This window comes from Merops nubicus, unplaced genomic scaffold, assembly GCF_000691845.1.
Source record: "Merops nubicus isolate BGI_N331 unplaced genomic scaffold, ASM69184v1 scaffold1893, whole genome shotgun sequence".
Classification (NCBI taxonomy): Eukaryota; Metazoa; Chordata; class Aves; order Coraciiformes; family Meropidae; genus Merops; species Merops nubicus.
The window spans coordinates 26,370-39,389 of record NW_008599353.1 but is presented as its reverse complement, the minus strand read 5'-3'; the positions used below and the strand labels follow the sequence as shown (position 1 = coordinate 39,389).

Genomic DNA, 13,020 nt, shown 5'->3' with positions numbered 1-13,020 from the left:
GCAGAGGGAGGCTGTGAACGCCGGGCGCTGCTCCCGTTGTTGGGGAGCCCCGGGGTCCTTATCGCTGCCAAGCCCCATCTCCTCACCACCCCCTCCTCCTTTCCGTGCCCCCTCCTCGTGTCTGAAGGGTGTGTTTCACACTGATTGCAGGCAGCTTGCCCAGGATTTGGTGATGAGCGCGGATGCTGGGGGTGGCTCGTCCAGCGCCGCTGCAGAGCTGTGTGAGGATGAGGATGGCGTTTACTTCAGCTCCTACGGGCATTATGGGATACACGAAGAGATGCTAAAGGTTAGAAAGTCGACTCAACTACACCTTGCTAGGACTAAAGAGGAAAGATGGAATGAAGTGGGCTCTGTGCCTATAAATACACTGCAGAGCAGCTGCATTTTTAACCCTTTCTGTACATGGCTGGTCGTTTCCTTAGTTGGGATGAGAGATCTTTTCTCAGTTTTATTTCCTTTGTATAAATTATGTTTATGGGAAGCATTAGGGACATAAAATCATTTACTCTGCACATATGCTTCAAGATATATTATAATATCTGTTCTACAAACTTACCTTGCCAAGAGCAGCTTTTTCCTGGGTACTTTAAAAGATAAAGGATAAAACATGGTAGAGACAGTGAATATTTTTGTTTTATGTTTTCCTAACAGTTGGAATTTGTTACACAAGGCCTTTTCTCAAATATTATGGTTTCCTACTCCAATAGGTAAACAGAATTTGTGGGTATTTGTGCACAGGTCAGTGTATTGATAAAATTACATTGAACACATGGAAAAATCATATGCTTCATTTATATCATGAAGGTGAAAAGTTAAGTCTCAAACATCTTCAAAGGCAGACTGTGCATGCCCTTTTAACTGTAAAAAGACAGCCAAACACAAAACCCAGCAATTTATAATTGATATGTAAATCAAAATCTCATAATGCTTCCTTTCAGAGAAACCATTATAGCTGTGAAAGTCAAACAGTTTTTATCATTTTAAGGCATAAATAAATTAAATTCCTGCCTAAGGTAGGGATAGAATAATGAGTTTTGAAGTGACTTTGTCCATATAGGTAGCATATAAACTTTTCTTTGTAAATCGTTTAGTTGCCACATGTTAAGACTAGTATAAGCATGAGTTAATTTTGAGGGAGGATTTTATAGAAGCACAGAGATACCTGCAGAAATAGAAGAATGTTTTACAGAATGTGTAGTCTAGAGAAATATAATTTAAATCTTGGAGATAAATAAAAATTGCAGAAGCTTGGTTTTGCAGTTATGTGAACGTGTCGTTTGAGATGTGACAGGCTATAGGATGAGCAATCCTTTCTCTTTGCTGATAAAGTTTGTGATAATTCCACGTTTGCACAAGGAGATAGAAAATTGTGGCTTATTGGTTTCAGGGAATGTTTGTTAGAATACTTTCAAGACTTTTTACTGTATGAAAACAATTGCTTTTTATCAGGTGTCCATTGAATTTTTTTGCTATATTCTAGGCATTAATATCGTTTAAATGTCATTTATATAAATACAGTGGCTTGCTACATGGAAGTTCTTAAGAAAGGAGCCTTGCTGTCTGAATTTTAAGTCTGTTTCTGACGTTGTTCAGTTTTGAAACTTTTTTTTTTTTCCTTAGGCCTGGTAGTGGTAGAATGAAGTTTCATTTGGTTTTTTTTGCTACAAATCCTTCAGAGATGAGGAAAGAATATTGTTACCTAAGGCTGGCCAAACGTATTAGACCTCACTCTGTTTTGCTTGAGAATTTCTGGACTATCATCTTAACAGATTTCCTCAACATTTTATTTAAAAACAAAAAGGAAAAAAAGCCTTGCCTGGAAATGGTGAGTGAGGGACTGGAATTGATGGATGGAGCGACGGCGGCTCGCTCGAGCAGCCGCGCGTGTAGCAGGGGCAGCAGCTCCAGTTCTATTGATTGAGTCGGGGCAGTGCTGAGGCAGTGGAGTGGGCAGGGTGTGAGGCTGACAGCTTTCCAGCTGGCTGCTTTCTCGATTGATGCTGAACATTCCTTTTCTTTTTTTAACTTTTTTAGTTGTTTCAGCAAATCCTGTTGTATAGTGTGATAGATGTGAAGTACTAAAAATAGTTGCCCTGAATATAACATCATAGTAAACCAGTATGATTTTAAAGGATCATGGTTTCTTTTACTCCTTTTAGTTATATATAATTTTCATGTACAATCTTCTAAAACAATTCCTAGTTCTTTCTTTGGGCTCTGTGCATGTGATAATACTAAAGTTCAGCCTGGATTTTAGGGTTTTAAAGCGACAAAATAATACGCTTTGTCTCCAGAATTTTTCTGAACATATCCTTTGTACTCAGTCTCTGTTGTTCATCTTGTTTTTCTAATAAAATAGATTGTTCTTTCTCACTAGAGAAAATTTATGTGGTTTCTGCATTGTTTCTAAAAATTCATACTTGCTATACTAAAAAATATTAACTTAAATGTAAGTAGCTGGGCTTTATACTTCAGTATTATTTATAGATGTGTCTTCAGTAGATAAAAACCACTTATGATTTTTCTTTTACTTTGGCCTAACACTTGAACTGCAGCAGCAATTCTGAAACCTATACTCGACTGTCAATTTGGGTACCTGCTGATGCATATTGAGAGTCAATGTTTTAATAGATTACCTTGCCAGTAGATTGAGCTATATTGCTAGCTTTTGTACACTAAGATACTATTTATGTTTAGGTGTATGCTTGAAACCATTCCAGCTTCTCAGGTCATGTGGTATTATGATTAAGTTTATTTATTTACTTTTTTGTGTCTTCATGAACTGGGCTGTCCAGCTTGAGTTAATAGCTTGTCTTCAGGTTTGCAAATTTGCAGTTTGTCCAGAAATAGAAGAAGCCCATCTGAGCCATAACTTTTTTTTTTTTCTGACAGAATCTGTGTTAGGAGAGTGTCAGAGAAGAAAATGATACAAAATATTTTAAGACCTTGTGACTCAGATTTTTACCATTGAGTAGCCAGTGTTTAGCTGAAGTTGTTACAGTATTGCCACTATATTGCTGCTGTTCTTGGAAAGTGGAAAGAACTTTGAAACATCCAAAATCAACCTAAGTAGAAGAAGTGAATACTTGTTTTATTCCTTCAATCGTAGGATAAAGTGCGTACAGAAAGCTATCGTGACTTCATCTATCAAAACTCACACCTCTTCCAGGACAAGGTAAGGAAAACAGCTCAGAAAATGCAATAATTTCTCTACATTTTTTCTCAAGTGGTAGAAATCCTTCAGGTTGGCTCCTTTGTAGCTTTGGGACTGGATTATCGTGCTGACAAGGTTTGATTTAATGTCCTGGGGCTTTACGAGGTGGTGGAGTGCTGTTGAGCTGCTGGAGGGTGCAGAGTGCTGATAACAGAAGTGCTGATCACTGTTGTCATTGTTCTGTGCGCCTGTGTCAGGGTGCTCATTAATTATGTTGGTGAGGTTAAGTTGAGCCTTTCTTCTTCAGTACATTAAGTGGAATCTAGCTTAGGGGACCTGTTTACCAGAATTTAGGTGAATTTCAATTTGTGCCTGCTACAAACATCCTGGAAGTGCTGTGTAATTACAATTTGGGAAGAATTCATATGCACTGATTTACTGAATTAGCATGGTTTAGTCTCTCCAGACTAGGTTATTATTTAAGGGGCTTAGAACCAGGAACTGCTATTTCACTTGCAGCGAGGAGAGAGTGCCCTGACTTTGGTTTGTGATCTCACTGTGGTTATGAGCCTGTGCTGTGAATGATTCTTTTTGTTCTCAGTGTTCTGCAGGCTGGTTCTGGTGTTGGTTGTGTTCTGAGCTGGGCTCTGCAGCTCTCTGCTCTGGTTTACTTTCCCTCTACTTAGCACTTAACATTCTTAAGCTGCATTTCTTAATGTGGAATCAGGATGTTGAGGTTTATGGAAGGAAACCAGTGCTGATTTTTATTTTGGTTTTGGTTGAGCTTTTGTTTATAAGTGATGAGGCTTCAAAATAGCGGTGGAAGTGATAAAAGTGCACCCATCTGGTAATTCTTTGGTTGGAAATTGTGCTAAATGTGGTTTTTGTCCTAGGTGGGAGGTTATTTCAAGGAAAATAGCACATACTCTTTGAAGTTTTACTTCAGTTTTCTTTTGGCAACTACAACAGAAGAATGTTAGGAAAAGTGTTTTATTCCTTTTTTTTGCTTCAGTCCATGTCTCAAGCCTGGTTTTAAGCATTTCTAAGCTCTATAGTTATAATGTGAGAACAAGCAAAAGTGTTGTAGAAACATTATGGTGCCAGCTACCTAAAGGATGTGGGTGACTGCATAGCTGGGCAGCTCATCCAACAAAGCACAAAGATCAATGAAGGCAGGAGAACTTCAGTGGAAGAAGTTTGGTTTCACAAACACCTATAAAGATGATAACTGCAGGTTTTCACAGAGTAAGACTGATCCTAAATTACATGGAATGTGTCTCCTAATGGAAGACTAGTTTTTCAGAAATTGGTTGTATTTTTCCTCTGCTATATGGACATATTGGGCAACAACAAAAAAGTTCCATGAACAGGAGAAAAGGGATTATAGCCTGAGCAGTTTTAATCAGTGTGTCACTAATGACTGCGTTTGGACATACTGGTAACATTGGAAACAAAATGTGGATGAGCTGTACAGACAACACAGCTTCAGCCCCAGCTGCAGATGCACTTGCTCAGGAAACAGTGAGAGAACATGTGTGCTTAGGCTGTTTTTACTTCAAGTGAAAGCATTCAGCCTCTGAGCTTCTCTGTTATTGCCACATTTACAAACTGGTTTCTGAACTTGGTGGGTTTTGATGGGAGATTACCTCAGATTCATAGTGTATCCAAACCCATCATAGTGTGTTGAGAATCCTTTTTGCTTTTACCCTCAACAGCTTTGAGTTCCCAGCATGTTCCACCCAGGTGACCCCTTCCCGACTTCTGTGTCTGACTAAATGTTGATTTAGCTTTCACTTAGTGTGTTGTTCTGGACAATATAAGGGATTTTTTTTCAGAAATGTGGCTTTGAAGTGACATCTGTCATAGATTTTTGCCTAACTTATGGTTCTGAGAGCATCATATGGTACATATTAATGAATGGAACTTCCAACTTGAAAAAATAGGCTGTTTTCCCTTAAAGTTTGATTACAATTTAAAAAAAAAAAAAATAAATTTGACAAGCCTGATACAGTGTTTCCTAGAAATCCCACGTGGTGTTCCTCCCTGGAAAACACATAGTGAGTTTTTTTTGTTGTTTCTGAAAGGACATCTGTGAGGTGGCTTGAGAGAGGAGCTTGTTCAAAGAGCTTAATTGGTCGTACTGGCTTTTGGTGAGATTCAGCAGTATGCCAGAGAGGTGTGATTGCATGGTAACAGATGATACAGAATATCTAGGTTTGTTTGTTAGATCTAATTTATTCAGAACCAGCAATTTGCTTGTTCTCTTTCAGCTTTAAAAATAAATTATTAAAACTTGAATGAGTCCTGCTTGGTGCCTTTATTTTCAACCTGTCACATATACTTGAGAGTAGGACAATTTGGGTGATGTAGCAGGAGTAGTTGGGGTGGCCTTAGTAAAGGGAAGTGTGATCCATTTTACAGTGAGTAGTTTTTTTATGGAGAAAATAATTGGTCAGAAAACTGCTGTTGCCATGCTCACTTTTTGTTGTAGAGTGAAAGTCAGAGGCAGACACTGTTGCCATATTGAGAGGAAAACAAAAAGAGGTTTTAAATATTCCTATTAAAAGTTTGCTGATGGAATTAATTGGCCAAATTACCTCATGTCATTCTTTTCCAAATTCGGAGTGATTTTTTTTTTCTGTTAATAGAATATCAGTTTGGATTAGGCTGCAGAGAAGGATGTGGTGCTGTGGTATATCATGGTGTAGTCCAATCACCAGCCCAGCTGCTCCAGAGCTCCAGTGAGAGACCGTATGTGATCACCACAAGAATGTGTTGGCTGTAGACCCTTGGCCTTAGGCTAATTGGTGATCATTCTGCTTGTCCTGCTGTTTCTCAGATGTGTTCCAGCTTGTGTGTTTTCTCTGCTGTGCCTTTCTCTCTACCCCCATCCCCTGCCTAAGGCTAGATGAGTTCCATCTGGGTTTTTAAGTGACCAGGGCAGCTGTTCAAAGTGGTGTCTGTTTTGATTTCTTTCCAATTTGTGGTGATTGCTCTCTTTCATGCAACTGTACGTCAAGATCATTCTTTCAGAGATTTATTTTTGGCTCTGGCTTCCAGCTTTCATGGCTCAGCAGTTTTGTTAGCTACCATGGGTAAAAGAGTTAGACTAGATGATACTAGTCTGTGTGAGATTTCAGCAGCTGCAGGGACATTGATTTTCACTTTCTATTCCAGTCTCCAGAAGACTTTAGCCTAGGGATTTATGTAGCCGTTAGATACTTACACATAACCTATGAATGAGTTGTAGAATTGACTCCTGTTGGGACACTGCTGCCAAGACCTGCAAGTGGAACAAGTAACTCTGTCTGCAACTTCTGTGACCAGCCTCTACATGAGATGCTGTAAAAAAATTCATCATGCTGATGGTTTTTAGTCTGATTCCAGATGATAAGTTGCTCTATCAAGACAGGTGGCAGTCAGCTCCTCAGTCATTGCTTCCCAGTACACCACAGCAGAAGCTCTCCTACACTGTGCTGCTAAGGATAAATAGCTGGGTTTATTCATGCTGGCTTCAGTCACGGTTCTGTATCCACCATCAGAACGTGCAGAATTGTATGGAAGGGAAGGGAGGCAGACTTAATGTGCAGAGCTTTTGAGTATTTACTCTGGCACCAGTTGTCAGATGAAGTTTCCAAGTGCACGTGCAGGTTTCTGTTCTGCTAGAGCAAGAACGCTCAACAGCTCATAAGCTGGAAAGTTTGTCAGCAGGGTGCATTATTGCCTTGAAATATTTTGTAATATGGGGATATAATTCTCAAGTGTGGGATTGATCACTGAGTGATTTGATACCACCTTTGGAAAAAAACTTAAAGTCACGGAAGCTGTGAGGGCAGCTTCCACAACTCAGGGTGCTCTGCTAAGGAGAGACAGCAAAATAAGTTAGTTGTCCTTCCTAATAAATTATTTTATGACTAGTAATTATGACCCAATGTTCTTGGTATCTTCAAAGTGTCTCAGTAAGTTGTCCTGACCCTTGTTTAGTTCTCTTGTATGAAAAGGAGGTCTGTCTCTTCTGACTCTGTTAATGCTGAAGTGCTGTGCATGTTATGAGTGAGTATACATAGTGTTTAGTAGTCTTTTTGTTTGTTTTCAGGTGTCAGAAAGTTATTTGGTTTAGTGCTTAGAATTTTTTATCACTATTAGTAAAGCCTAACTATATTAAGTGGAAGTCTAATACTAACACTGCTGATGATCTGCCCAGTGCAACAGCATGAACCCTCAGCAAATGTGCAGATGATGCAAAGCTGGGACGAGTGCTGGATGCACCACATGGTAGTGATGCCATTCAGAAGGATCTCCACAGGCTGGAGAAATGGGCCAACAGGGTCCTGTGCAGAGGGCTCAGGGCAATCAAAGGGTACTGCAAAATCCTGCAGAGGGGAGGCAAGAATAACCCCACACATGAAGAGAGGCTGGGGGCCTGCTGGCTGGAAAGCAGCTTGGCAGAGAAGAATCTGGGGGTCCTGATCAACACCAAGCTGACCATGAGCCAGCAGCAGACATTTCTGTTGCAAAGACAGTCTTAGCAAGTGTTTCCAGGTGTTAAAACTGTGCCAGTTACCATTTTGAAATTCAGTCATGTTGAACCACAACTGTTTTGAGGCAATGTTGCTATTTCTAGCAGAGGATTCCTAAAGAAAGTTTCTGGATAAGCTCTTAATGAGAAAATGCAGTGAGTTTGTTGTTCCAGTGCCAGTGCTAAATTTGATCATCAGTGATACACTGATTAAAAATGCTCAGGCTGTAATTTCCTGGTTCCCCTGTTCATGGAACTTGTAGTTGTGGCCCAGATAATTGCGTGTGATAGTTTCCTGTGGAATTGCTCTGATCTGCAGCTGGAGCTACTTGGCTTCATTGTCTATCTGTGAAAGACAGTAGAGAGCTTGGAATTGGAACTGCAGTTGGACTTGGACCTCTCCAAATGTAGCAGTAAGACTTGGTGCTACCATTGGTTCTTTGTGTTAGAATGTGGTATCTCACCAATGTAGAAACACATGTAGAAAAGTCATGTTAAGGGAAATCAGATGTTTATTTTCACTTTGATTTCTTTGTTTCAGGTGGTGCTGGATGTTGGCTGTGGAACTGGAATACTCTCCATGTTCGCTGCCAAAGCAGGCGCCAGGAAGGTGATTGGAGTCGACCAATCTGAAATCATCTATCAGGCCATGGACATCATTAGGTAGGAAAAGCTCCAAGAAAAGTATGGTAAATATTGCTGTAAAAAGTATTAAAATGCTGCTAGGAGTTAATGAACATCTGTCACTCAGTATGTGTTAGCAAATGAACCCAAAAAAAAATTAATTCATTTTAGAGCATTCACACACGCACACAGTGTGCAGAGTCTCTGAGAAAAGCTGTTTCCAGGAGACCTGTAGCCATGTTTCATGCCATGTAAACTGCCATGGAATAGTACAGGGTGGAACACACACTGGGGGAGTGTGGGGAGTGCATCTTGTCCAGTCATCCTCTGCCAGAGCAAGCTCAGCTCCAGGAGGTGCCTTAGCTAGTCAAGTTCTGAACATAGCCACTTCTGTTTGAACTTCTGTGTAAAGTGAGTCTCTTTACCTAGCATCACTCTTACTGTTGAAAAAACAAATGGTAACTTCTCTTGTTCCAATTAGTGTCTGTTTTCTGTCGTCCAGCTCCTGTAATACAAGAGAAGAACTTGGCTTTGTCTCTCTTCACCCTTCTAGACTGAGGCAGAAACCATCCCTTAATGCTTAACAAACCCAGTTCTCTGACCTTCTCCCTGTATGTTATGTGCTCCATCCCATTTATCTTGGTGGCCCCTTCACTGGACTTGCTCTAATATGTCAAGGTCTTTCTCGTACTAGGGAGCCCACAACTGGACACTGCACTCCAGAAGCAGTTCTGAAAGTGTCAGGTGGAGGGGAAAGATCACTTTCCTTGACATGCTGCTACCCTCTGTAGACAGTTGGCCAGTTTTGCTACAGGGGCACACTGCAGACTCATTTTCAACTTGTTGACCAGGCCCCTTGTTGGGGCAGGGTGAGGGACAGCAAGCAAAGCTGATGTCTGACCAGGAGGAACCAGTCTGTACTGGTTCATGAATTTATTCCAGCCAAGGTGTAGGTCCTCATCTTTGCCTGTGTGGGATCTCAGAGGTTCCTATCAGCCCATATCTGCAGTCTGAGATGCCTCTAAGTAGCAGCCCTACCCTCTAGCATATAAGCTTCTCTCTTCTAATTCAGCATTACCCACAAACTTGCTGATGGTGCTTTTTGTCCATTAGGTCACTAAGAAAGGTGTTAATTAGTATCAGAACTAGCATTGAATCCTGAGGGTCACCTCTGATACCCAGATACCAATTAGACTTTGAACTTCTTCTCTCACCTCTGGCACCTCATGGTCTGGACAGCTTTCCACCCATCTGATGCTTCATTTATCAACCTCACATTTCACTGATGTACCTAAATTCACTAAATTAGACTGAGTATTTGTAAAAATGAAGCAATGGCATCTAAAGACTTGAAAGGGACTTCTTAGTATGAGGTAGGAGAAGTGTGAGTGTGAATGTGTACTGTTGTTAGCTGAGGTGTGGAAGGTGTTTTGTTTTGGTTGGTTTTGGAAGAGCAGCCATGGAAAAGAAAGTCCAGGTAGATCATGAGGAACTGGGAAGTGGCAACTTTTATGCAAGCCTATATAAGATTGCCTAGGCAGAATTTTTAACTTGGATACCACCTTACACATTGGAGGTTAAGCACTGCACACTTGGATGCTGTAGAATTATTCTAATAAATGAGTACCTGTTTAGGAACAGTACCACACTAAGCACTAGGTGCAACTTCAACTGAAATGCTTTTATGGCACAAGGACTTCTCCTCTAAAGGGAACTTTTCTTATAAGTCCTTGACATCTTCAGAATGGTTACAAATATGGAAGTGTTTTATTTCTAATGTACCAGATGACAAACTTGGGATTGTTCACATCTTGCAACGAGTGCACAAAAAGTCCTTTGTGTTATTTATACCTGGAGGAGGATGGAAGTATCAGCCAACATGTATTACCTTTGGTGAAGGGAAGGGCAGGCCTTTAAGAAAAAGAACAAATCAAACCTCTTAAGCTCTTAAGAGTGACGAATTGCCACTGGAAGTATATGGTGAGCCATCAGTAAGGCTACGCATTTATAGTTACCTTCTGCTGTTAAAGGTTCAATTCACATTAAAGTCTTCAGTTCACATCAAAACAATTTGTGTTTGTCTTGTTAAACTTATTTTTCCTAAAGGAATAAAGCTGACAAACTTGTAATGGAGGAATGAATGTTTATTGGAATACTAAACAACTGTGTAGCTTAAGAGTGACTGCTGCAATGTGGTTCCACCTGGGATTTCAGTGTCTGCCCAAGAGCTCTTGTCCCTCCCAGAATTCAGGTTCATTTCTAGCATGCTCATTACTACAAACAGTGCAACCCATGTGCATAAGGGAACTGGAATAAGTGGCCTGATTCTTTCCCAGGGTGCCAAGTAAACTCCTTTCTCACTAAAACCATACCTTTTTCATTGCTGTGAGTAGCTGCCCATAAAATTTGTAGTGCAGTGAAGAGCTTGTTTTTTGTCATTCATAACTGCTCTGCTAGAATAGAATGTTGAAGTATACTTCATAAATAGCAGGAAAAACCTCCAAGATGTTATGTGTAAACTATGTTGGTTTGTTGGGGGTTTTATACCTTAATATTAAAAATGAGTATGTAATGAATTAGTCTTTTTCTTCTCTTCTGTTTTAAATCATGTCTTTGCATGTGGTCATTTAGGAATTTATCCTTAATTCTCTCTTCATCCTTCTTAAAATGCTGTGGGTGATAGCTCTTTAGCATTTTGTTTCTCACTTGGAACTTCTGGTTTTACTTCTTCTGTAGCATGAAGTGTGGCATTACCAATGAACTGCTACTCTTCTAACAGATGATTATCATGTTTAGAGTATTTAATTGGTCTTTCCAAGAGCCCACGTGTTCAAGTAGCCTTTGACCCTTTCTTTTGCCTCCCTTCATTCCGATTGTTCTCCCATTGTCTTTTCGATTGAATTTGTAATGTGGTGACTGGTCTGCATTGGAAGCCAGGCAGAATGCAAGAGTAAGATATCAGAATAGGGAGGCAAGGAAAAAAGATAAGAACTGCAGTGGAAAGATAAATTTATTTGGTGGGAATACTTTTCTGACATCTCTAAGAACAGCTATTGTAATAATGGCATGTGCAAGAAAGACTTACAGGGTTTGCCAAGAAGAAAAATACTGAATTTCAAGCATTTGTGTTTAGTCAGTGCACTGTCATGCAGGTTTTGTTTCAAAAACTGTAGTCATGTTACAATATCTTCCTCTTTATACAGGATGGCTGTACTGTTCCTGGCATATGAGGGAGTACCTGATTACTGCAGTTCCTAAACACTGCAGATGATTTTGACCAAAATCACAGTGGGAGGGATGCCTTTATTGTGGAGTAACTGCAATCCTGATCTAGAGGGAATGTTTGCTCTCAATGACTTTGCAGCTACTTTTGTTAAATAAAAAAACCAAGCCATGCAAAGCAGCTTAGTAGAAGTTGATTTCTCTTGCTCTTCTAGTGTGATGAGTAGGCTCTCATCACTGTCGACTTAGGCTAGGGGGTCAAAGAAGGAAAACTGGGAAAAAGCAACTCTTAAGTAAAAAGGAGTGTCATTTTAAATTGCCCTCTTGTCTATTTCCCTGGTTTCTTGCACATTGGTATGCACAGCACACAGGAGGTGTACAGACCTGCTGCCTGCTGGTCTTGCCTGGCACTTAGGCTCATGCAAGTTTTGGCTACTTGGAAACACCCTCTGAAATGTAACTAAGAGTAATATTACATTTTAGTGCTTTCTTGATTAGTTAAAGAAAAAAGTTATTGGGGGAAGGATTGCAAAACATAGACATCAGCGTATCTCTCTTGACAACATAATTTGGAAGTATAAACTAATTTTGTTTATGTTATGACTTGCAGATTAAACAAACTTGAAAATGTCATTACATTAGTCAAAGGAAGAATTGAAGAAGTAGATTTGCCTTTGGAAAAAGTGGATGTAATTATATCTGAATGGATGGTAAGGTGGATGAATATTCTTTTTCAGACATTTTCAGGAAAATTGTGTTATTTAATTTGAAAGATTATTCTTTAAACAATGCTGGTTTTGAACCAAAAATCTGTCGTGCTTGCAACAGTGTCTTTGACAGCGTGGGAAATGGGTTGACCGTGCTGATTGCGGTACCTGGATACAATTCCTGCTCCTCTTTTTCATGCTCTTTCAAGTTAAGGTTCTTGAAGTAGAGTTGAGCTGTTCAAGGTGCAGCAGTAAGTTTCTCTTAGGTAGCTAGTATGCACATCTACAGAGGCACACAGCAATGCTGTTGTAGCCACTTGGGTGAAAGTAATGGAGAAATACTGTAGTAGGCATCCAGCTAGATCATTCTGATGAGTGAAATACCTGCAGTCCACAATGACAGCTGAAGACCATTTAGGGAAGGCAGTGGGGAAGTGAGGAGCATATGCACTGGGAAATCTGCAAATATAGAAAGAACTTGAAAACAGTTCTACAGTTTATTGCTGTTTTTTAGTGTAAGAATAGAATAACTGATTCGAAAAGAGGATAATGAAAATGGTGATTCTAGTAAAGAAACTTGTGGGGCAAGACCCAGTGCCAGACTGAACTTCATACTGGTTAAATAAGTCTGGTCCCTATCAAAAATGTGGTAGGAGGCTTTGTGGACTTCTGCTAGTCAGTCTTTTCACATCACAGGCTTCAAAAAGCATTCCAAAATACAGGTGTTCTTCATGCTAGCTCCCACTGCGTGGAATTAGAGAAATTCTTTTGTCCTTCAATTTTAAGATCAA

At 40.0% G+C, this 13,020-nt stretch overlaps 1 protein-coding gene across 1 annotated transcript in view; it reads left to right on the top strand.

Moving 5' to 3' along the window:
- Positions 1-150: 150 nt before the first annotated feature.
- The window catches only part of PRMT3 (protein arginine methyltransferase 3), a gene marked incomplete at both ends in the record, with an annotated part of 39,004 nt that continues 26,134 nt past the window's right edge, over positions 151-13,020 (top strand). Inside the window, 4 exons of the mRNA XM_008937327.1 lie at positions 151-289; positions 3,113-3,178; positions 8,218-8,339; positions 12,133-12,232. Coding sequence (XP_008935575.1) covers positions 151-289; positions 3,113-3,178; positions 8,218-8,339; positions 12,133-12,232 — 427 coding nt within the window. The remainder of the gene's footprint in view (positions 290-3,112; positions 3,179-8,217; positions 8,340-12,132; positions 12,233-13,020) is intronic.